The sequence below is a fragment of the Diadema antillarum genome, unplaced genomic scaffold (genome assembly GCF_040938485.1).
Source record: "Diadema antillarum isolate AM-2024a unplaced genomic scaffold, OU_Dant_1.0 seq00000049_RagTag, whole genome shotgun sequence".
Lineage (NCBI taxonomy): Eukaryota > Metazoa > Echinodermata > Echinoidea > Diadematoida > Diadematidae > Diadema > Diadema antillarum.
The window spans coordinates 1,603,257-1,630,533 of record NW_027271158.1 but is presented as its reverse complement, the minus strand read 5'-3'; the positions used below and the strand labels follow the sequence as shown (position 1 = coordinate 1,630,533).

Genomic DNA, 27,277 nt, shown 5'->3' with positions numbered 1-27,277 from the left:
AAGATTTCTTTCATTGGACAACCATGATCAGAATGACAGCCAAAGAATATTATGATATTCTATTCACACACTGGATGGATCATTCTGGATGCACTAAATCCTTGCTCCCCACATCTATTTTCCTGCACCTCTCTTTGTCCTTACGTAACTCCAAGGTTAGTGACACCAATCCAGTGAACAGGTGGCTTACGTGCTGGTGTGGATCCGTGCATTCTCCTACCTGCCCCTAGCGATGGGGAAGGGTTGCTAGGGATAGAGGGGGGAGACGCGCGATGGAGCGTTCTGCTCTGTTGGGGGCTCGGAGGAATTGAACTGTTTGACGATGAGTCCAATGAGTGGGAGAAGGAGGAGGTTCTTGTCCCCAGACCGAAGCAGCGTGAGCGGTCAAGAGTCCCATCTCTCGGGGGCAGCTGCATCTGAAGTGCTCTGAACACATCCTCAACTGTTGACACACCATCTGTTCATACCGATCACATCAAATCACATCAAATCACACTTTTGACTAATACACAGCACTGACTTTACTACGCTAGGTTCATCTATGGAAAAGCACTCCCATTCATGCAAGCTACTGTAAAACTAGAAATTTTCACATGCATGAAACTTTTGTGAATTTCTTGAGGAGCCAAAATTCATTAAAAGCAATTTAAAGTTCTTGACAGTTCTTGTATACACAATGATTTGTGCATTGAATGCCACTGAGACTTCATGAAAGTTTTGTGCTGGAAATGTTTCTAGTTTCACAGTATCTGACACACATAAAAATGTTGCAAAAGTAAAAGTTAATGCTAACATGGTGCAGTATTGCAAAATGTGAGGGGACATTTAAAAAGATATGCCACTATTGAATAGTCACATGCATCAAAACAAATCTTTCTTTGGAAATGCATAATGTAATTGGCTTAAGAATTTTATCATCAGATTAGTCTGGGCCTCAATAAGGCACATACTGGTGAAATATGCACATTTCCTGACCTGCACATCACATTTTCTCTTCAAGATATTTCATATCAGGTAAGTTCTGGAAGATCTGTTCATTTACAGTTACAAAGCCTTCATATCCTCGCATCACATGACTCATTCATATGAAAGAGTCTTTCTCAAGATGAATAACAAATCCTTGCAATTGTATGACATTTCTTAATGTTTGACCCTTACAAATGTATTATGAATTTCAATGAAGATGTGGAGATTTTACTACAATGAAGACTGATGAAACAGAAAATGTAAACTTAATAGGACACATATTAGCTCCATCTGGTAAAGTTTTTAGGGTTTGAAAAAAACTGAATTGTATACCTTGAGAGACCTGGTCTCCATTATAAATAGGATTAGGCGACATCGATGAAACCACCTCACGCTTCGCAACGATGACCTGCCTCATCCGATCCAATGTCTCCAGCGAACTGTCACAGAAGCTCAGAGATGCATCTCTAATGTGGGTTGCCTGATAGAATATACAGAATAAAGCTTATCATCATAAAGCTATCTTTACCAGGGGCGGATCCAGGTATTCTGTAAAGGGGGGTGCCTTTACAAAATTAAAGGGGGGGGGGGCGCATGCACCCCTCCCCCAATTTGTTTTCTTTTATTTCTTGTGTTTTAACAAAAAATAAATGGGGGCACGCATCTGGTGTCCTCCCTCTGGATCCACCACTTTACTAGAATCACGAAAAGTCAATCAACAACATGTCGTTTTGACAAGACATTGTTCTACATGTGCTAAAAAAATGATGCTCTGTCCTGTTAAGATTTCAATATGAATTGATCAGCAAGTGCATTGCATCATTCCATTCATGTACAAGTCCACCTCATGATCATACCAAACAACAAAGCATTTTCAAAAATTTCCAATACTACAACATTAGGACATTACATATCCCACCATTTTTTTTTTTAACATGAACCTGTCCATCTAAAGGTATTTAGTCATTAAACATGACAACACAAGTTGAATAGTTCCCCTCTTTGCTGCATGTTATGATATGAAAATTCACCTAGATTGTTGCAGAAGCTAGTATTCAGAGAAAAGACTAAACAGTACTTTCACAAAGTCCACTGACCTTTTGACACACATTGCTGATGACGGTGACACAACATTTGCTCCTGTGACAATTGCTCTGGTCTTATTTTCTCTAAGGACTTAGGGTTAGGGTCACAGGGTTGTGATAGGGTTTTAGGTTTAGTTTAATGTGAGGATTAGGATTACGGTGAGGGTCATGTTTGTGGGTAGAATTTATGTTTGGCTTCGCGTGCAAATTTCATATGGGAGCAATTGTCGCAGGAGCAAAAGTCATGGAACCAGGCAGTTCTTATCAAAAACTTTTTAAACACATCTCTGGCATAGATTACAACTCTTCCTCATAGCAGCAAAAACCAGTTGGGATGAATCTATGGATGTCCACAAAACTGTTTACAATCTCTCAATCAAAGAACATGATGATTACATTGATTTATTTCCCTGAATTCTTACCTTGTACTCTTCAAATTCTTTGGTTTTGCAGATGACCAATTTTCCCATTTCTGTGTCTTTACTTACTGCCTGGAAGGTGTGATGAAAGAGAACAGCAAAAACAAAATGAATGCAACATGTACAGAAAACACCAACAGGGGCGGATCCTGGAATTCTGTAAGGGGGGGGGGGGCACAACAGCTCCGGGTATCATTCCATTTTTTTCTTGTTATTTCTTTTGTTTTTAATGAAAAATAAAGGGGGGGGGGACGTGTGCTAGTTGCACCCCCTCTGGATCTGCCACTGCCCAGCAATATAAAATGGATTTTAGATTCTCTATAATCCAACTGACCAATTGCCACAAATGAGTATATATCTAGTAGCTATTACGCATCTGGCTTTATTTAAGCATACATTCCGAGGGTCCCATACCCTACAAGCTTTGCTTTTTAGTGGGACCCTCCATTTCCATTCTAATCTTTGTATTATGTATATGTATATACCTTAGAAAAGGAATTTCTGTTGTTACTCGTGATCACATGTACGTTTTCTTTGAAATTGTAACAAATATGTTCCGTTAATGTATTGTATATCATTTTCCCTGTTTATTCAATGGAAATGGAAATAAAGTTGAACAAGTTGAACAAGCATACATTACTAACACATAAATGAAAAAAAAATATTCTGGTAAATGTCTTTTGGTACATTTGTGCATAGCAATGTGCCACTAAAGTTTTTCTGGTTAAACAAGTTGACACCGAAAGTATTAACCAATTGACGTCCACATGTTGCACATGCATGGGTGTATGTAAGATCCCCCCATTCATATGAACATGACGTACAGCTAGCTTACGGAGATGGCCGCTAGCAACAAGATATTTATGTATATATGCCATAGGGAAAATTTTCACCTTACAATCAACTCAAGCCTGTACATCATATGTATCGTGATGGAAAATACCACTGAAATCTAGCTTACACAGAAGCATGCCAAATAAACTCTTCTTTGAGACAGGCCACAGTTAACATGTAGTATATACCACATAACACCTTGATGTTTGTGATATCTGTAGGCCTACAGCACTTCCTGATCTTCATTGGAACTTGCACCTGTATTTGCACTCACAGGAGTAAGGCCAACAGATTCACAGAAAAGACCAAAATTCTAGCATTTATCAATGGATCGGTGAATCCCCTGCACCGGATTACATGGCTCCACAGCACACTCTAAAAAGATATGGCACATAATAGACTTAATAGCAGAAGCGGCTTGTGAAACTCAGGAGCTCTGCATTTACACACAAGGGAAAATAGAAGGCAAGGAGAATTAGTACAAGGAGTTTGATCCACATGGTTGAGCAGGGTACGACAATCTGTACATCTGTACCAACACTGAAACACTCACACAGCACGAGTATACATTGCGCAGCAAACAGATACTAAAGTAGAGTCTGGTTTTCGAACACAATAATGCCAACTCACCAGGGCTAATTCCGCTTCTAAGTTTGCCTGCTTCACCTTGTCTGCTCCCTTCTTAGATTTCTTGAGATTCTCAATCTAAAAGAAGAAAAAAAAAAAAGACAACAATGAAAAAAAGAGAAAATGTCATGTCACAACCTTTTATGATAAATAGATGGAAAATATAATGCAGTGCTTCTGAAATGAATTAATCTTATACAGCTTTTTAAAGATTCACCAAAATGGAAATTGTCTTCCTTGCTTGGATGTACATGTACAATGTCTGTTGTATTACTAATCTATTTAAACAGACATATTTGAGACCCTGAAGTGCATAAAAAAGATATCCTCAATTCATCACTGAATAAAAACTTCACAAAAAAATGGCACCAATCAAAATAGATCAGAAGGAAGCTGTAGAGTGTGGCACTAAAATCAAAACATGAAGGAAATTCTACCTAATCCTTCTAAAGGAGTTTGTAGTATGACCACGAGCGGATATGGTCAATGCGTGGATGAAAACCATTCTTAGTAAAGTAAGAAAATGAAAGCATGACTCATTGTGCTGCTACATATTTCTACCTTTGACAGAGAATTCTTCTTGTCCTAGAAGACAACTATGATGCAATCATATTCTCCCTACAATTTTGATGACATGACCAATGCACAAAGAAGACACAATGATATAGTATCCCATCATGCAATGCTTACAGTTGCACTATATGTTCCAGTATCTTATTCAATTATGAACTTGTTATGTTCCTGTTGCCTTCATTTTTCCTGCCATGTAGAAGTATAATCACATTAGAATCATCACAGGTTTCAGATAAAGAAATGTTTTATAAAGTTGTGCAAAGATTAGAGCTGGGAAATGCATGATCACAAAATAAGAGCATAAGTGAGCATCCCTAGAGTTAGAAAGTCTACAACACATTAATCATTACTTTGCAGAGGAAAATAAAACACTTTTCACTGACACTTAGCTTGTGGGAAATACACACTGTTGCAGTTAGTACTTAACAAATAAAGTATATATGTGAAAACCTTGTGCCAAGTTCTGTGCCACAAATCAACAGTTGTGTAAGTCATATCTTGTCTACGACAATGTAACCATGTCCTACTTTCAGCTGGAAAACCCCCTAGGAATCATATCAGAACCACAGCTTTTGTTGTGACTCTGTGGAGCATGACTTGTCTAACCTGGCTTTCACATGTACAGGGAGTGCGTAATTTGAATGCTGAATTACAAAGTATGATTACAATCACGATTTGAATCATTGTTCATTCATACGACCGACCGAGGAAGGCTTAGTGGATTCTGTGGTTTGAATTTCACAGCAAGGAGGGAGGGTTTGGCTTCTTTCTAAGTTCCAATCAATCACTCTTGAGCCATACGTTGCAAGCGCTTTGACTGCAGTGCAAGCATTTGAGGAGTGCGGTTTCTCTGCGGAAGTGGTTGAAAGGTCACAGTAAGCTCCGCCCCCGAAACACGATTGGAGGTAAATAACATTTACATGGTCATTTCGCTGCTTAATTCTGTCAAAACTTGATTGGAAAACACCTCTGGACTATCATTTAAAACACGATTGGAATTATGATTCAAATCACGCTCAGATTCCAGTTTACATTCACATGGCAAGAATGCGTAATTTGAAACACAATTCCAGTGACTGCATCATTGCAATCCTGTTTCAAATTAAGCACTCTCAGTATGTGTGAAAGCTAGGATATTTTTCACAGCTAAGTGAGTTCTAATCCTCTCATCTGACCACATGATGTCAATTTCAAACAAAACACTGTTTGTGCTTTGATTACAAACCATAATATACACTGTGGTAGTTATTATTGTCAATGCATGGTCTTCTCTTTTACAACCTCTTTGCGGTGTGTGCCATGTAAACACCTCACCTGAAAGACCGTCTTTATATGCACAGAAGGTGCAAAGTTGCGGCCATAGTAGACACAAACTATTTTTTTTAACAACACCTGGTTATTTCCCATAACATGAAAAATCATTTTTGTCACCCACACTTTACTTACTGTTGACAAGCACCACAGAAGATTCTGTGTTAATGATAAACCCCTCATTGCAATCTTAGATAACTGGTAAAGATACCATTACTAAATACAATGTACAATACAATGTACACCTGTTTCTTCTTGTTTTCACTCACCCTGTATCATGATCTCCTTTTCAATAAATCCTCTTTTACATGGATACATGTGCTGTACCAAAATTTACATGAACCACAGTTGTACAATATCAGAAGTGTATCAACTCAATCTGTGTATTTACTACAGTACAATCTGACCATTTTTTGCCCTTCCCAAAAAAAACCCAAATTTTAATGCTCAAGCACTAACTATTGTTGTCACTTAAGATCTAACTTATCAAATTCAGCAAAGTTTTAAGTTACCTTTGCTTTTACCATGTATTGCCCACACACCATTTTTTTTTTTTTTGGGGGGGGGGGGTATCTTATCTGAATGGAAAAAAAAATGTGTTGTCTAATACATTGGGTGATATAGTCTAATAATCTTGTAAATGTATATATAAAAATGTGGGCTTATAGCACAGAAATGACATACAGCAAAATCGGTTACAGCTCGTTACTCCGAAGGTTCGTTATTCTGAAGATTCGTTATTCCGAAGGTTCATTTTTCCGAATTTCATTTTCGGATTAACAAATCTTCGGAATAATGAACCTTCGGAATAGCGCCACAAATGTTCGGATTAACGAACCCTCTTTCATTTTCGGATTAACGAACCTCTAGGTATGGGGAATTTGTGTGTTTTGGATTAACGAACCTTCGGAATAACGAACCTTCGGAATATCGAACCTTCGGAATAACGAACAGCACCCACAGAATCAACTGTGTGTGCTGTAAAACACATTTGACCCCCCCCCCCCCCCCCCCCCCCCAAAAAAAAAAAAAAAAAAATATATATATATACATACATCACTTTCCCATGTTTGAAATGCATTTTATAAAACCCAGTAACAAAATGCCTTTGCAAATGCGTTCTGCATCGCGTTCCTAAAGTTGTTGTGGTTATCATCTTTGTCATGAGTCGATTGGGAGGCCTTGTCACTGCACAGTTTGACCAGAGGAGCGGAGATGTGTAATTGGCATTGGCTGGCATGGGCACGTCCAAGCTGTAAACGCATTTCAAAACGACTTCGCATTTATCGACTCTGCAGAAATGCGTTTCTGGCTCAAAAGCAATTGCAATTGCACTTTTTTCGGCATTTCAGAAATGCATTTCTAGCCCCATAATCAAAACAGCTTTACATTTATCAACTGCCCAAAACTCTCTTGAAAGTTGTTTGGAGACCTTAATTCTACATCAGAAGTGAGTTGATAATTGAAGTTGACAGGGATGGTTGACTTAATTAAGTGAATGTCTTTCTTGTGTTTCTACTACAGTTCAGTCAGTTTCAGCCAGTTTTAGCATGTAGTACAGCATGGTCCTGCATGTTAAAGGTTATTCCACTTACCCTAAACCTGTTAAAAGAAGTGAATAACAATTGCATTCATCCTAATGGTCCAATTCATTTCTTCTGAAAAAAAAATGCTTTTGCATGTTTCTTCCTTTTTTCCTAGTTACTGTAACACAACAAACTCTGTCTGACCCGGATATGTGTTATAACCTAATATCCTTTCAACATATATCAGGGTTAGCATCGGAAGAAAAAAAAATATTCCTGTCCAAAAAGGGGAAATTCAGTGACAGTTTAGGTAGAAAACAAAGACATGTTACTCAAGCCACAAGAGGGTTGTGTGACAAACAGAACATGATGGGTGGCCGAAGCATATTATGTTAGATGACTTATCAACATTCAGATTGTTATATAAACCTTTTTTATATTTATCTGATTTTAGCTTTAGTTTTGATGATCAATCTGTTTTTGTCTTGTTGTGTGCAACAAATTTACATCTCCTTTAGGGCATTCGATCATTTCCATTTTCATCACCCCAACTACTGACCCCAAGCCTCAAATATTGCTCAGTTGACCTTTCAGAACATGATTACTTATCCGTAAATCAGATAGCACTGACATCCTATTGAAGAGATATGATAAAGAAGCATATTAAAAGCAATAATGATGTGTAGACTCACAAGAGAGTATTACCTTGATGATATCTTCGGCAACTTGTCAACTTTTCTTAAATCTAATTATCCACACTTCATACTCAGCAGGTGCATTCTACATCATCAAGGTTTTGAGACAACAAGAAAGTTTTCATGGACGATCCAATCAAATAGAGGAAGACCTCATTATGCTGTGGTTGTTGGTTTCCAACCAAATGACATCACGATTGACATTTAATAATGTCTGCAAAATAAGTGGGTAAATACATCCCCTGATATTGTTATATCCCCACATCATTGTCATATGGTCTTATTTACCCAAGGCACAGTAATCAGTGAATGAATTAATCTCCCAGAAGGCCTTGTTATTATCACCACTCCAGAATTGCCAAGTACCATTTGTACACCTTGGATAAAGGGGATTTAGTGGGTAAAACATCTTGATAAAGGAAGCAAGTGACAGATGGGATTTGATACCAGGATTTCCCTAGTAAGATGCCAGAACCTTATCATCCATATCACAGTGTTCTAAGCAACTCGCAATAATCTTTATTGCAGCTCACGTATGTGCTCTTATTTTCTTTTCTTTTCTTTTCTTTTGCTGCCATGTGCTTGGAAATCACTTGTAGCACAGGAGCCAACCTCATGTTTTTCATCAACACATTGTCAGAGATTCTGATCTCTACCAAAATCTACCTCCAGATATGGACAGAGACAGAGAGACGTGAGAAGATTTGGAATATGGCAAAATTACAATTGGATACCAAGAACTAAGGAAGATGAAGAAGAGAAAGGGGAGTGATTGAGGGGGAAAGGTGATGATGATGATGATGATGATGGTGCACTGCAAAAACAGTGGTGTTAGATTTAACACCACTGGTGTTGAATCTAACACCGGCCGAACTTCAATAAAGGACCACACCATCTGGTGTTGAAGTAACACCGTCTCTGGTGTTAAAATATCCAACACCCATGGGTGTTAAAGGGTGTAAAAATATACCAACACCAGCCTCGGTGTTTTTTCAACACTTAAGAGAGTGTTAAGAAGTTGACACCATAATGGTGTTCATTTGACATCCCAACACCAGTTATGGTGTAAGTTCAACACCCGTGGTGTTAAAATATACCAACACCAGCTTTGGTGTTGCTTAGATTATTGATAAGTTGACACCACTTTGGTGTTCTTTTGACACCCTTTAACACCAATGACGGTGTAACTTCAACACTATTTGTTGTTAGAATCTATACCCCAACACCTGTCATGGTGTTATTCTAACACTTCAAAGTGTTATAAGTTTGCATTATTTGGTGTTTATTTGACACCACAGAAGTGTTGATTCAACGCTTCAGAGTGAGAAATAAATTCCAAGTGATGCCAACTTATTAACAATTTGAAGTGTCGATACCTCGACATCATTTCACACTCTCCACATTCAATCGCACAAAATAACACAGTAATGTAAGTAGGTGAAAGACAGTCACGTGCTACTAGGTTGATCAAAATATTTAATAAATTCTGTCTGTCACAACAAAACACAATAATTCTATTACATGTAATGAAAGCCTCATCTCTACAATATAAGTATCAAAATGGAATACCTTTGACCCTGTCAGTTGGTTCTTTGATTATCTATGCAGATGAGATACATTATGGCTATTGTAGGCTAAAATATCAAATTTAAATACTCACTCTGAATACCTTTGGCCTTCTTGGCACTATCAAGTTGAATTTTCAAATGAAATTGATACTAGTATTATATCTTCTTGGCTCTATCATTCAAATGTTCAAATTGAATTGCCTACTCAGCTGTATAATTCAAATATTCAACATAGATCATCCAGTCTGGTTGTAAAATGTTAACATAAAAAAAAAATTATACTCTTTCTTTTGATCAATGCTATTGCAAGTGATGATACAAGCATGTGAAATTCGGATCATTTAAATATTCAAATGACACACATAAGGCCTTCTTGGGCCAATATTTTCAACTCGAACTGGATGTAATTGATACCCCCACCTACAACTTAGAGAGTTAGCTCAATTCATGATATTCTTGTATGCCTTTTGTTGAAAAAAAAGTACAATGTAACAAAAGTTGTTACCATAGCAAGATTACTCAACAGTGAGATCAGTGTGCGACTCATTTTAAGATTACACTGGTTACATGCGCGAAACCTCAAGTCAAATGCTAGAAAACTGAGGGAGCTCACCCAATTCACAGTATTTTTTGTTTGATTTTCATTTTAAAAGATGGTTGCCATTACATTAGCACTCTGTTCAATATTTCAGGCCAGATGCTCAGAAACTGAGGGAGATTGCATAATCAACTGTTGTGTAAGTTTTTAATTTGAAAATGTCACTGCCATGATAACACTTTCTTTGACCGATACAAAAGATGACATTTGCACATTAGCGCACTACAGTGGTCACGTGCCAAATTTCAAGTCAAATGCCTAAAACATGAGGGAGTTATGAGTCAATCACAATATCTTCGATTGCTTTGTATTAAAAAAATAAGTTAGCATGGCAACGCATTGTTTAACATTGACGAGAAAAGTGTTTTGCACATCTAGAATTTATCTTGTCACAATATATAGGTGTCATATCTCAAGGTTATTGCTAAAAATTGAGAGAGTAAGCTCAATCCATTGTAGTTTATATGATTCTCATTACAAAATACCATTAACTTGACAACATACTACAATATTTGACAATGACGAAAAATAAAATTTGCACAGGTACATAATACAGTGGTCACATGTGCCAAATTTAAAGTCAAATGCTCAAAATCTGAGGAAGTTAGCTGAACCCACATCGTACTTGTGGATAATTTGTATGAAGATGCTGTTGCCATGGAAACGGATTTATGACCCCCACAGTGTCTTGCACGATAACATATCATAGTGACCATATGTATCAAATTCAAATTTAAATGCTAAAAAAAAAAGAAACTAAGAGAGCAGCGTGATCCACACAATTTTGTATGATTTGTTTAAAAACTGCAATTGCCATGGCAACAGATTTCTGGACAATCGAATTTCAACAGAATTGATTTAAAACTGAGTAGCTTGATCCACATTCTGTATTTGTAATCTTTATGAAAATTTGATGTTACCATGGTAATGCATTACTCCATACTGACACATGTAAACTAGGACATGTAAAAATTACAAGGTCGTTGTTCAATGTCCCCTGGACTAAAGGTAATCACCTCCTCATCAAAAACTCTCATCGACTAATGGAGAGTACTGCTTCATCAACTGTATACAACTTGTATCATCAGTCTCTATCTTGGTTCCTCCATAGAACTGGACTTGGAGTATCTTCACAGTTTCATTGTCACAATGATGATTCTTCAAGTGTCTTCTAAAACCATTGAACAAATCAAATTATGTCCGTACACAGGCCCCCTGGGCGCAATTTATTGTTTGTCCATCACTCAGTCCATGTTCGTATGGCAAACAGTGAAAAAAAAGCAGTTTCAGTGGGAACTCCTAAAGAATGCATCACTTCATTATCTATTTGAAAGTTTAGATCTCGGTTCACGAACTCGGGGTAATTCCAAATGTCCAAAGGTTGATGAGAGGTTTTGCATACCGTAGACAAAACACATATTTAATGTGCTTTGAACAATGTGTCGAAGGCACTCTGAATGATATCACCAGGGCAGGGTAGTACCAAGTGGTCAACAATGAAGTAATTGGTACACATGTATGTTATCCTTCTGACGTCCTCTGTCAAGCAAGCTGCATCTTCTGATCTTCAAGCAAGCAAGCTGCATCAAGAGCTGCATCTTCTTCTGCTTTCCCTCTTCAAGTGGTGATCAAAACTAGCATCAGGTTGAAAATGTAGGAAACAATGAAAAACAAACAGACATTGTATGAATCTATTACAAATAAAAACTAGACAAATTTGACTGTGACCTTTATTTCGATTCCACAATGCAATTTGATAGACTCAGTCATACATAGGCTTAACACATTTTGTTCACATTTATGATTATTTTAACAGATTTCAAGCTATCACACACACGGAGGGATGGACTACTCAAAACCATAACAATTCAGGCACCACTTCTTGGCAGAGGATAATAAATGGATCTTATTCCATTTTACTTAAAGATCACTATAATTTCACAATTAAAACTCACTTATACCTATTTTTTCTTAAAGAAGCTTTGAAATTTATTACTTTTCTCTTATTCGTGACTGATCAAAAAGCAACTTTAAAATTTCAGCCTACATATGGGGAAGACAATCTTTAAAGTTCAAGGATCGACTTTGAAGCATTCACGAGTAAAGTTCTCGTCGACATCAGGACATAACCCTGACAAAGGCAAGTGCGCAAAAATATTCACAACATCCACAAAAAAAAGTTAACTTGTGAAACATTGAAAAGCAAGTGATCTTAATAAATTACATAGTCCAACAACACAAAAAAAAACCCAGAAAATTTCCCTTGACCTCTAATTTCTTTTCTAATACAAAAACAGATCATAGAAAGTAGAAAATGCAAAATCAATTAAACTCGTAAAAATCAATTTCATTTTCAGAATACCAAAGTACTGTGAGTTCTAATTGCCTGTCCAAAATGACTCATAAAGGCTTGTTCAGATATGATGAGTCAAACTCCGGCAACATTTTAGTGCACAAATCAATGCGATATGAGATGGTAAAAAACAAATAAACAGATCAAAATGCAACAAAACAAAACAAAAACACTGAGGCAAGAGGAATATATTTTGCCACACAGTGGCATGAAGTTATGGTGCAATCAAGCTCAAAAGTAAGTGAAGATACAATGTCATGAGTTTATCTTTATCTTATTTTTTTTTTTAGTCATGTGCATTCATTAACATAATGAAAGTGGCGTGGTTCGGCGCACCATATCTGAACACTAAAAATGTCAGGGGGTTTGTCGCATCATATTTGAACAAACCTTATAGTCATGTAGACTTACCTTTTGAAATCGGATAAGGTAGTCTATAGCCAAAGCCACAGCAATCTTGCACAATCCTTGCGCCCTGGTTCACAGGTGGAAGCAGATAGAGTACAAGAAGGATTTGCAGGTTACTTACATTCTATGCTGTGTTGTAAGAAATGCATGTTATATACAATATATTCTACGACTCATTAACAAAGTATCCAGGTATCAACAGAAATTATCAGTGAATTGCACTGCATAATCAGGGAGCATTAAGTAAAACATATGATCCTTCATGTAGGATGAACCCATGGGTTGTTGTGTGACTTCTTTAAAAAAAGACAAGAAAAAAAAAACTCTTCTTTATTTCATCAGCATCTCCAAAATAACAAAATTACATTACATATTGATTTGTGACTGTGAACTTTTATACATGTATTACAATTGAGTTTGGTGAAATCCATTCATCTGCCTTTGAAAAATCAAAGTCACAAGATATTTCCTGCATTTTTTTTTTCATAATGAAGGGCTCCTGACCCTTGATTATTGACCTCATGACCCTTATCGACTCCAGGGAAACGTTTGATAAAATGTATTGTCAGATGCAAAGATTTCAGCTACTTATAACAGTTGTCACCAATGACAAGTTTTGTGGAACGCCCCCTGGATTTACATAGCCTTACCAAGTTTCATTCACAGATGATTGTTTTCAACTTGCGGCATGATACACAAGAAACGATATTGGATGGATAGACATCTAGAACATAAAAAAGGGGCTTTCAAAACCTATAGTATTGTGCATACCCTGACTGCTACCAGGTCTGGTGGTACACTATTTGATGATTGCTCCAAGTCTCATGAATCCACATCAGTTTTCCGCATGTGTTCTCCCAGCAATCTCAACAGCTTGACTGTGAAGGCTTTCCTCTTGCTAGCTTGACAAGACCTTCCACCAAAAACTGGCCACTGCTCAAAAAAGCTTGGCATCGTTGCCTGGGAGAAGGAGTGAGAAGTACTGTTCAACCTGCAAGTGTAAGGACCATGAACATACATAATTATCAAGTGGCTACAAGTCCACAAACTGTCAAACTGGTGCGCAAGGTGTGATGCACTGGCTTAGGATTCAAAGTACTGAACATCCACATAACTGCACTAGTGTATTTACTGTGGATGATACAAGTGCATGAAACAGATTTATCTTGTGTGCATGAAAGATTTGATCAGAACTGCAGAAAACAAAGGGTTTTGTTCAGGTGGCTTCAGATTAATTCAGTCGGTGATTCTATTATATATACCTACTTGAGATATGCTCATAATTTCAAGTTCGTTTTAATTAGCCACCAGGGGGGGGGGGGGGCAATAATATCCTGCTTCCAGGTATTCATCATCTTTATGCAGTGTACATTTATGCAAATATTATTTGAGGAGAAATGGAAAAATCAAATGCCATTTTGCAATTGATCTACTCTCATTTTCAAGGTTTTTTAGATAGATAATAAAAGGTCTTTTTGCAATTTTGTCATTTTCAAGATTCTCAAGGGCACTATTGCCAATATCATTAAGTGTGGCAATAACATAAGTATGGGGAAGAGGCATATTCCAGAAGGGATTTTTTTTTTCAAGAGATTATTTCAACAAATACTACCATCAAAGTAGACGTATATTCCCTCACCTGAATCATGAAAAAAGCGATGATACATGTATTCCATTTTGACTCATTTGTGAAATTTAGGATCAGTTCTCAGACAGAGAACAACTGCCAGTTATTAATATGGGCTGTGATTCTGTTTCTCGCTACCCTTGAACTCGCAGTGAGTCGCACCTTACAATTAGATCTAGAGTCTAGAGTCTTAACATGGACTCGGTTGAAATACCGGTTTTACATGCATGTGACGTCATCAACTTTATAAGAGCATATTCTTATATAATGTAAATTTGTAAGCGGTTAGCAAACTCATAAATAGTAGTACTCATATTAGAAACTAGTTAGTAGATTCTAACGTAAGATCCACGCGCAAACACTAGCGTCCTATATAGGCCCCTACGTTCCTATTGTACGTGTACACTGTAGCTACTGAAAACATCACGTAAACCTGTTGTGATAAACAAAAATCGGGTCGGGAGAACCCCCCACCCAGCCCCTTTAATCGGGTATTCACGCTCTTTTTAGAGCGATATTTGCTACTAGTACCTAGTACTAATTTAAACCTAACAGTTTGGATCTAGAACAGTTACAGTAGGCCCTACTAAAAAATATAGTAGGCCTAGGGTCCTACCAGTATACCTACGAACATGTACAAACCTACGAACATGTACACACAAACATTGTTCGAACTTCGTCTTCGTGCACGTCAGTAGCGGGTAATGATTTGCGCGCTAACAAAGATCCGCACCAGGGCCTCACAGGTAAGAAAACTACATCAATAACAATACAAAATGCCACGGAACCTTTTATATTTAAAATTTGATGATATTTTTAAAATGCAATTATTGGACAAAGGAACCCTCAGCGAAATTCGGACTCAATGCACCACTGCAGCGCGTTGGTGTTATGGCCTATTACATGTATATGGCAAACACTATAGGCTACATGTACTTAGTATGCTGCGCTACATAGTATACTATAGTATTACATGCGTGCAAAGACAAAGTTGTCTATAATGTGCGATGAAATCCGTGAAAATCATGCACATCGTTTATGATAGAAAATAACTGGTAAAGGAAATAATTACCTTAAAAGATACTTATCCCCGCTGACAGACTTAGCAAAGTCACCATCATAGATTCAATGTCATTTTTAGCCCCAGACGACATCGAAATCCTGACTATCGCGATGACAGACGTTGACGACTCCGCGCCACAGCAACAAATTTCAGGCATTGGCATGTGTAACCAATGAGATCATCGGACTGCGAACACGTGACTTTCTCTGGTGGACAACTAACACCGATACGGTGTTATTAGTGAAAACCCCCTTTTCATGACAAAACTATAACACCACTTGGGTGTCATTTTAACACCGAGAATCTAACACCCAATGAATGAGAGAATGTTGGTGTTAAATTAACACCGAAGGGTGTCAAATTGTGTCAATTTAACACCAAATTTAACACCCACAGTTTGACACCCGGTTGGTGTTACACTTTTAACACCGCATTTTTTGCAGTGTGATGATGATGATGATGATGATGATGAAGAAAAAGAAAAAGAAGACAAAAGTACAAAGAAGACACAAAGATGATGAAAAAGGATTAGAAGACCCAAAAAATATCAAAAAGGAAGGAGGCACAAGCAAAATACAGTTAGAGAAAGTGAAAGAAATAAGAGAAAAGGAAATTAACAATAATGATGATAATGAAGAACATGGAAGAGCAAGTGAATGAGGAGAAGTTTTTAAAGGAAAAAGAAATTTAAAAAAAATGAAAAGGAGATGGAGAACGAGAGAGGAAGCAAAAAAAAAAGGGAAGAGAAGGAAGAAGTAAGAAGAGGAGGAGGAGAAAGAAGAGGAGAAGAAGAGAAGGAGCAGAAGCAGAGGAGATGGGGAGGAAGAGGATGACACATACCTGTTTCTTTATGGCTGATACCTTCTTGGCACTACTTTCCTTCTCTTTCTGTATTTCACTTAGTCGCTTGCCTTCTGCGTTGATGTCTTTGAACACTTTCCTGTATTCTACACTCTGGAAATATAACAAGGGAAAAATAGAATATTAGATTGTGGAGATAACAATTGTGTTTCTATGCTATATGCAATTGCATGATACATAAAATCATGAAAACAGCATTTGTCTGTTCTACCATGAAACTAAAAATGTCTGTTTACAAGAAAAAAAAACTCCATATAGGCCTGAAAAGTAAAATACCTTTCTAGTTCTAAAGATACAATGTATGTGTATATGTCACTCAAAATTTAGACAAATATTTTGCTTTAAAGTACAAGCAAAAGTGAAGTGAAGACTCAGTTATGAGTATTTTGATTGCAGCAGTGATACCTGAAATCACTATCGGTTATAATTGCTACAATTATCTTCATTACACCATGAAGGCCTAGTGGTCTGACAATCAACTTAAATACTGTTTTAAAAAAATGTCATTCTTGTTAATTCAGCACATAACATACTCTCGGTTGACTACTCCTTGTCAAAGAACAACTCCTCAAGTCATCCATTGCATCGTAATCATTATTATAAATTTTGGGCAGAATGCTGGGTTTGCCAGGTAAAAGAAAATCTGTTGAATCCAGCTTTCATGTTTGTCAATGCATTGTCCTGGATTGCCAGAAATATAGTGTATTACATAGAAAAAAAAAAATAAGGTGTTTTGGAGTGGTAATGAGTGTAACAGAGACTCTTTCCTGTCAGTGAAACCATCAAAACATGAGGGGAAATTTACGGTGAGCCATTACAGTGTTCGTATCATTCAATATCAGGTTTTGATGGTCGTATCTATGTCAAGGTGAAATATGTATTAATACTTTGTCCATCCTATACATTCATTCATGCATGTTGGTATATATGTATGCATACCTGTATGTGAAGGTTCATGTATGTAAGGTGTATGTACATTGTAAGAATGCGTGTTCAGACTACAGCGTCATTCTGAGTCCAAAATTGCTGCTATTTTCTCTCTTTTTTTTTAATAAAAAGTCATGCTTGTACCATCAGTTCCATATTGTTACCCAATGACATTTACTTTTGGCATGGTATCCAGCATGATTTTGTAATTTTGTGATATTTGGTTTGATTGTTCATACAATCACAAATACATCTATAGGGGCCTACACCATGTATATTTCGAATTTCTCATTCGTGAATATTTTCCCTACGCCCTAAGTGTAAGTTTGATATTATCATTTTGTGAAGTGGTGTGATACATGTTTACTCATTGTAATGAAAGAGAGCTACTGTATAAGTACAACTGTACCTATAGTGCTGGTATTGCATTGTATTGTACATATACATTGTATGTACTCTGTTTGCAACTACAAATCATTATTGGAATCTAAACCTACTTTAAACTCTCAAACATTTGGTTAGATTTCTGTAACACTTTGTTACATTCATTGCTTATATCATTTGATGCTAATCGCTATGAATAGAAAGAACAAGATATCTTACTCATTGAGGGGAGACTTCCCCTTTAAAGGGACTGTACAGTTCTGGTCAATGAGGATTTAGCTCTTAACGTTTCACAAGATATTAAAAAAAAACACTCTATGAGATGACAAAGAGCATGCAATTCTAAGGGGTATCAAAAGTTTATTTGATGAAAATCTGTTTTGAAATGGCTGAGATATCCAAAAACGAGGTGAAACAAAGAGATCCCAATAAAAGCGTGGCCTGTCGCCTTTTATTATCATCACTTTTTTTTTGATATCTCAGCCATTTGAAAAGCAATTTTCATGAAATAAACATTGAATCCTTTTTCAAATTACATGCTCTTTCATATTTCATAAGAGGTTTCTCATTATCTCACTTAGGAATGTTATAAAGCTGAATCCCCACCTCAAACAGTACTGTACTGTCCCTTTAATACTCACCTGATCAATGGCTTCTTGTGTTAACATTTGCTGAGCATAGTCCAGATCTGACCAGCAAGAGTAGAGGTTTGGTATACTTGCATTGCTTTCGGTGTACGACCATTTTAATAATGCTGTGGAGACTGTGTGGGGTGGGAAGGGGGGGGGGGGGAGAAGAAGAGTATACAGTCATCAACAAATATGAAACCAAAATGAGAATTAGCGACATTGAATTTCATTCACCTTGGCATTACTAATTATGTCTCAAAGGGCATCATGCATCATCTAATACCTATAAAATTGATTGCTTTTTATGTCAAGGTGTAACATGACAAGATAGAATGCACTAAGCTAGGGTTTTCATGTGCAACTATTTGGGCCATCACAACATTCAGATACCTATTGATTGCAACCAGCACAGGTGATGGCAGCAGGTAAAGGAAGTTTAACCCGTTAAAAGACTATTACCGGTACCGAGTAACCTTCTTCTTCTTCTTCTTCTTCTTCTGATTAAGTCTCCCTCCTTCAATAGGCTGAAGATTCTTGCAGACTGTGTTATTTACATTATAATACAGTTTATTTACAGAATTTTATTATTTACAAGCACATAACAAATTTGAAGACCTTGGGTAGGTGTCCATGGGAAATGCGTGTTAAAGCAAAATTTGCTCGTCCTCAATGGCCTTTACATAAAACTTGCAGATTAAAAGGAGAACTGTCAAATTAATTCTAAAGGAGAGGTTTTGTTTTTTTATAATGCAATTTAAAAACAAATGCCAATAAAATATGGCATGGCTTTGGCTTCTGTGAGGAAATAAAAAAGAAGAAATAATTGCTAGTGTTAACTGAATTTATCAACAATAAAACTGCATAACAATTCCTATATGCAACACTTTGCATATCTATTGGCAGTACAGGCCAGCTACCGGTATAGAATACATGCATAGGCCAGCGATACAACTTGTATCACTTGCATCAAGCAATGTGCCATTACAGAGTGTCAAAGACAGGCTGGCCACAGATTACCCATTGTCCCTTTTGTGGAGATGTTTGGAGTTTTTGTGATGAAAATGGTTGTGACATACAGTGTATGTTTATGAGATAGATATATATACATTTGTCATGCAGCAGAAACAAAGTTCTTGTCCTGTGGTACCTTTGAAATATCTGACTAGTATTTTTGAGGCAATATAATGTATTCACAACTAGATTTACACGAGCAAAAAAACCCCCTCAGTCTTCTCTTGCTGAATTTACCATTAGTTCTGACAGAATTACTTAAAAGACAAGCTCACCTTCATATACATAAGGATTGAGTGAATGCAGCAATACCAGCAGAACTCATCAGTGAAAGTTTGAGGAAAATCGGACAATCCGTTCAAAAGTTACCAGTATGAATTTTTTAAGTTTCTGTGCAGTCACTTCTGGATGAGAAGACTGCTATATTGTATGATGCCACATGCATAGAATGGTATAAAGAAAATATAAAGAGAATTCCACAAAATTACATTTTTAAAAAAAAGAAAACACATTCCCTCAACTCATCACTGACATAGGTCAAGGGTAATATTATTCCCACTGCCTTTTGGAAGAGGCAAGTGAAGTGCTCTTTTATTATGCCAGAAAAGTGAAAATATGATGAATTTTCTTAATATTTTCTTTATACTGGTCTTTGCATATGACATCACAAGCTGTAGTAGTCTCCTCATCCAGCGATGTCACCACTAAAACTTCAAAACTTCCTTTTTTGAAACAGATTGTCCAATTTTCCTCAAACTTTCACTGATGTTCTACTAATTATATGCACTGCATTCTCTCAATCCTTATGTGTATGAAGGTGGACTTGTCCTTTAAGGCTGTAAGATCTTCATAAGAAACTAGAACACTACAAAGTAGGAAGTTTCCCCCAAACAGCAACAGCAACAACAACAAAAATCATGCCAGATTACACCACACCAAACGATGAATCGGATGATTTTTGACAAATTAAGTAACTAGTTCTTCACCTCTGCACTGAAACTTTTCAAATACTTACAAATATCAAGACAATATTCTGTGGCATAGCTGAAGCAATAGACACAAACACAAAAAAACCCCTCAAAACACATAATCACTTAATATGGCCCTGTGGTCTGCTAATCTGAAAGAACAGTTACTGCTACTGGACAGTCAGTACATTCCTCTTTTCTGACTCTTCACTAGTAAAACCCTCTTTGTCACTTGTGGGGGATTTGAATAGGAGTGCTTTGTTGAGTTCCTTCTTCCACCTGTATAGTCAACTTCACTATGCCATCATACCCTCATTTGTAGTTATCCACCAACCCCAACCACCTTACAGAGACATACTCTACACTTGCAGTTTATTATCACATCTTGAATATTTTCTTGTGAAGGCCTTGTACATGCACTGCCTATGAAGGCCACAATGAAACACAGTATAAAGCAAGATATTTTCACAGCATGAAATTTTCGCAAATTGCTACTGGCATTCATTGCATTGAGTGTAAACAAGAATTTTTGCTTATATTTTGATTTTGTGAATCTTGGCTTTCACAAAATTTGAGAAATTAAAATGGTATATTAACCCATATCGGGCCAGCGAACCTGTGTAAACAAACACCCAAGTGGCCGAGCACCGTTCGCGCACACACGCCGACAAACAGACAACTCTCCAAACAATCGCTCTTTATTAGCAAGCAATGAAAGAAACATAGAAAAGATATATATCATTAAAAAGAGGAAAACAATCTCTTTAATATGATATATAACATGCTGCCATTCAATGCATAGTACAGTCATAGTACTCAGCGGAAGTGAATGACATAATTCACATGTCATTTCATTTACTATAACAGGATATTCCGTATGTGGTCCCTGCGGCTTTCGGACGAACTACGGAATATCCCAAAGACGGCCCAATATGGGTTAAAATTTAAATTGTATTTTGTACGATACATTGTAAGAAAAATGTGGCCATCACTCTTTAGGATTAACTTTAGTACTAATGTGGCAGACTTTTGCATTTCATTACTTTCAACTTCCCCCTTGCTCTGAGATCCAGAACCAATCCATGGCTAATATACATGTGAAAGTACATGAAAAGGTTTTCTTTGAATGGTTTTATCCTCCTTGTATCATCAAAGTCTGCAAGTTGAACTCTGCATGATCGCTGCAAATATACAATTTATTTTGCTCTGAAACCTACACATAAAAAAAGGAAGGAAAGAGGAAGTAAAATATACTGTTTCTTCCATGAGTCAAGATTATTCCATGAATCAAGGTTTACTCAAATATACATTGCAGTGACTACATTGCAGGAAATATTGAGGAGCTACAGGAAAATATCGTCCCACTATTTTCAGCCCACTATATATTTATGAAATCAGTCTTGTACTACTACTACTACCACCACCACCACTGCTACTACTACAACCATTACTACTGCAGTAGCTGCACAATATGAATATCATTTATTATCACCTCTACTAACTAGCAAAACTAGAACTGCAACTAAAGATAATGTAAAACACTTCTTGTCCTTGTACCATATTAATCACAGTGACACTGCTACTCCTAATATTGATACACCACATGAAGATGACATCAATAATGCTTGAATGAATTAAATACAAAAACACTACATCTGGAAGGGTTCCCAGCAGAGAATGGAGTGGCCAACATCAGAAGTCAGAACTAATAACAGACAGATATCTGCTGCAGACAGGCTTGGTTGCCCATGATTCCCTTATTCTTTCCTGTGACACAGAATTATTAGTCTATTATGGTACCTATCAGTATAAAGAGGCTCTGGTCCTGTGTATGTGGGAGTATACATGTAGATAATCATAATGACATCATGTCGGACATCAGATCCCCTTAACAAAGAGTTAACCACACTGGCAAAAAATTCCTGGAAGCCTGTCGAATGTAGGCCTAAGTGTATAGAATGAAATGAGGACAATCACTCTTCAAAGGTGGGCGCTGATTTGTCCCCATCTGATTGTTCATAAGCAGCTTTGATACAGAAAGGTACGTGTGTATGCACGAATGAGACTATCATAGCCTTGTGGTAGTATGTATGGTTCCATGGACATTTGTTCCTTTGACAATTAATTGCTCCCATGAAATATCTGTACACAGAGACAAACATAAAACCTACTCACAAACATAACCCTTACCCTAATCCTAATCCTAATCCTAATCTCCACATCGATTCTATCACAACCCTAACCCTAACTCTACATCCTTGGAGAAAATAAGACCAGAGCAATTGTCACAGTTACAGCAAGGAGCAAATTTTGCAACAGTCATACATAGAAAATTATGCAAATTCAACAATTTGTGTCAATTTGTGTAAATTTTTGTTTATGATGTAAAATTCTAAGAATTTGACCTAGACCTTTGACTTTCACTCACAAGTTGATATGTACTGTAGGCCTACAGCAGGGAGGTGGCTACAGCTTGCATCCACTCATACATACAAACGTACAGTACATGGTACACAAAGTTTCATTTGGATACCTCAAACGATTATGTATACTGTCCACAGTAGTGATGGACACCAATTGATGGACAGATGGATGGACAGAAGGATGGACGGAAGGGCGTTCTGATGGACGGACGGACAACCTGACACCACAATGCCTTCGGTGACACTTCATTTCAAAGGTATACACGTAAAAGACTGCATTATGTAAATGTACACCAATAAGTCCTAATAAATCACTTTTGGTTTTGATTCACGGATAGCTGAGGGTAATTATTGTATGGAAGCACTGTGTCATCACAAATGCTGTATTAAAGTTTACTTGAAAAATTATACCCAATGCAGTCAAGTCCACAAAAGAAAATCTTGCAGAATTCTAATAAGTTGTGTGAATTATTCTTGCACATGCATAAAACGTATATTGTGAAAACTAGAAATGTCGCTAAGGCGACTGCTATGCCTCCGCCATAATGCATGATTCTCCTAATAGGTCTATAGTACATGTGGACAATGTATAATTACATTTTCACAATATTGGCAAAACATTGAAATTACATGTTTGTCACAAATGTGTTGAATGTTCACCTTCCTTTACCTAGGTTTAATTAGATGAATAGGAGAGCATGTATTTGGGGATTCAAGGACTTTAACTTGACTTTGACCCATTCATAAGTGTATGAATACTGTAATTTTCAAGGTATGGAGAAAAAGTGTAATTTCTGTATTGAAAAGTACACTGTTACCATTTTCTTTTGGCCTTTGACCCTAAAATTCATAGGATAATCACTGTCAGGCAGAACATGCATAAATATGTAGTAAGTTTCAAGATAACTTGAGCAACTTCTGAGATATGGAGGAAAAAGTTAGTTCAGCACTTTCCCTTGATCTTTGACCTTTTGACCTTTGAGGCAACCCCCTCCCCCCCCCCCCCCAAAAAAAAAAAAGAGAAAAAGAAAATTTCCAGATATAATCTAGGTTATACATGCATACACCAAGTGTAAAAAAAAAAAAAAAAATGCTGGCATTACATAAATACATGTATGAGGGAAATAGCAAAAATTTGAAGTGTTGCACTTGACCTTTGACCCCTGACCTTTGACCTATGAACCCTAGATTCTCTAGATAATAACTGCCAGTCAGTACGTGTATATATACTATGTTCCATACCTGGAACAATTTCCAAGGTACGGAGAAAAAAGCGAAGTTTTAATATTCTAACTTGACCTTTTGACCTTTGACCTTTGACCTCATGACCCAAAACTTTCACCAGAGAATCTTAATTGGGTAATACAAGTATACATTAAGTTTCAAGAAAATATCTTCAGGCATTGCATAGATATGGAGGAAATAGTGAGATTTTACGTATTTGACCTTGACCTTTTGACCTTTGACCTTTGACCTCATGACCCAAAACTTTCACCAGAGAATCTTAATTGGGTAATACAAGTATACATTAAGTTTCAAGAAAATATCTTCAGGCATTGCATAGATATGGAGGAAATAGTGAGATTTTACGTATTTGACCTTGACCTTTTGACCTTTGACCTTGAGCATGTGCACCCAAAAGTTGATAGGCACAACTTCACCCCCTTATACACATACATGCCAAGTTTCATTAGGATACCTTAAAAGGTTTTGATAGTTACCCTGTCCACAAAATTTATTACGGACGGACGGACGGACGGAAGGACGGACGGACGGACGGACAACCCGAAAACATAATGCCTCCGGCACCACTTCGTGGCGGAGGCATAATAAGCTCTGAAGACTAGTGTTATCTCAAATACTTTTACCCAGGGCTGCACACTAACCCATTTTTTTCTACTGGTCCGACTCATCTGTTGGACCAGTTTGTCCATTTTATACTGGTTCATTCCTGAAAATGTTGAAAATGGTCTGACAGTGATTTTTACTTGTCAGGAACCGTCGGACCGGTGCCAGTGTGCAGCACAGTGTTACCTCTTTATGAACTTTGGATGCAAACAGCACGTAGCAGGCTAGTTGTCACGAATGGCTTGTACTTGTGGTATTTTCTGCCTGTTTCTAGGATGAGAATCTTGGAATCAGGTGGCTTGTGGGTTAACCATGTACAAAAATCCACCTGGATGAGTACTGGCATAAAATGGGATCTACCACAGCTACACATTAAGATTTGTGTTTCAAATCTTGCCATGTTTTGAACAGTTATAAGAATTGTTGATTCTTTATTGGTTGCAAAGAAGTGTAAAATCCAACCTTATATTCTATTGGAATTACAGCTAAGCGGCTCCATCCATCCACTACCTCTCGTGTCCTTCTATTTTTTTTTTTGTCTCTTATCTTCACACCACGCATTAAGCTGCTTTCTCCCCCCTCTCTCTCATACACACACACACACACTCACACACACACACACACACACACACACACACATACTATTTTGTTTCTCTCCTCTCTTTTCCGGCATGACAGCGACTTAGTGTAGTGTAGGGATTTGTTCAGGGTTTTTGTTCCGGACAAGTTAGGTTATAGGTCTTTTTGTCTTAGTTTCTTTGTTTCATCCATTTTCAATGCTTATCAGTCTATCGATCATATAATTTCTTGTATTACGTGTGGGGGGAATGCAGCCTACAAGCTCAGCTTTTTAGCATTCCTCCCCATTTCCAACATTTTCCTATACCTACAAGTTTTCTGTAAATTTATCCTTTACTTTGTATGATGAAATTTATGCACTGTATTCAATTTTTGTAATATATTTATATGTTTTTGTTGGAAATGAAAAATAAATGAATGAATGAATGAATGAATGAATGTTTGAACTAGAAATGTCGCTATGGCGACTGGTATGCCTCCGCCATAATGCATGATTTTCCTAATAGGTCTAGATAGTACATGTGGACAATGTGTGATTACATTTTCACAAAACTGGCAAAATATTGAAATGACAAGTTTGTCACAAATGTGTTGAATGTTCACCTTCCTTGACCTTGGTTTAATTGGATGAATAGGAGAGCATGTATTTGGGGATTTAAGGACTTTAACTTGACTTTGACCCATTCATACATTTATGCATTGAGTAATTTTCATGGTACCGGTATGGAGAAAAAGTGCAATTTCTGTACTGAATAGTAAATTGTTACCATGTTCATCTGGCCTTTGACCCTAAAATTCATAAGATACTAGTAATCACTTTCAGGTAGAACATGCATAAATATGCAGAAAGTTTCACAATAAATTGAGCCACTTCTGAGATATGGAGGAAAAGTTAGTTCAGCACTTTCACTTGATCTTTTACCTTTTGACCTTTGAGGCAAAAAAAAAGAAAAAGAAAAAAAAAACTCTCCAGAGAATTTCTATTAGGTTACACATGCATACACCAAGTGTAAAAAAAAATAATAATCCTGCTGGCATTGCATGAACATGAGGGAAATAGTACAATTTTGAAGTGTTGCACTTGACCTTTGACCCCTGACCTTTGACCCCATGAACCCTACATTCTCTAGATAATCACTGCCAGTCAGTACATGTATATACTATGTTCCATGAAGATACCTTGAACAATTTTCCAATTTACAGAGAAAAAAAAGAAGTTTTAATACTTTTACTTGACCTTTTGACCTTTGACCTTTGACCTCATGACCCAAACTTTCACCAGAGAATCTAAATTGGGTAATACATGTATACACTAAGTTTCAAGAAAATATCTTCTGGCATTGCATAGATATGGTGGAAATAGTGAAATTTTATGTATTTGACCTTGACCTTTTGACCTTTGACCTTGAGCACGTGCACCCAAAAGTTGATAGGCACAACTTCACCCCCTAATACACATACATGCCAAGTTTCATTAGGATACCTCAACAGGTTTTGATAGTTACCTTGTCCACAAAATTCATTACGGACGGACGGAAAGACGGACGGACGGACGGACGGACAACCCGAAAACATAATGCCTCCGGCACCACTTCGTGGCGGAGGCATAAAAATGTTTCAATACTGTAAAACGAGGAATATGCGCATGCGTTTTAATTACACAAATATCATGAGAGCCGGGATTTGCAAAATTAAAATGCACACAAAAGTTCTTGTCTACACTATTATTGAATGCCAAAGGCCCTTCCCAAAAATTTAATGCCAATAGAAAGACCATTGCCTCCAATTTGCAAAAAAAAATATCATGTTGTGAAAATATTGTGTTTTACAGTATCCACTATCAAAACATGTTTGCAAAGGTGTTTTGGATGGCATTTCTCAAGTTGTAACATTTATCATCATCTCTATCACAAGAGTAAAGAGACAGGAAGGCTGTGTCACTATACAGCTCCATTGTGCCGTTTGACCTGAGGAGCTGAGATCATGTAGTTGCT

The 27,277-nt window shown here is 37.1% G+C and overlaps 1 protein-coding gene across 1 annotated transcript in view; it reads right to left on the bottom strand.

Moving 5' to 3' along the window:
• The window catches only part of LOC139725545 (uncharacterized), a 62,172-nt gene that overhangs the window by 12,528 nt on the left and 22,367 nt on the right, over positions 1 to 27,277 (bottom strand). Inside the window, exons 2-7 of the mRNA XM_071636632.1 lie at positions 18,467 to 18,588; positions 16,494 to 16,607; positions 3,935 to 4,009; positions 2,474 to 2,542; positions 1,300 to 1,447; positions 191 to 457 (exon numbers count right to left, since the gene is read on the bottom strand). Of these exons, the coding sequence (XP_071492733.1) occupies positions 191 to 457; positions 1,300 to 1,447; positions 2,474 to 2,542; positions 3,935 to 4,009; positions 16,494 to 16,607; positions 18,467 to 18,588 (795 nt within the window). The remainder of the gene's footprint in view (positions 1 to 190; positions 458 to 1,299; positions 1,448 to 2,473; positions 2,543 to 3,934; positions 4,010 to 16,493; positions 16,608 to 18,466; positions 18,589 to 27,277) is intronic.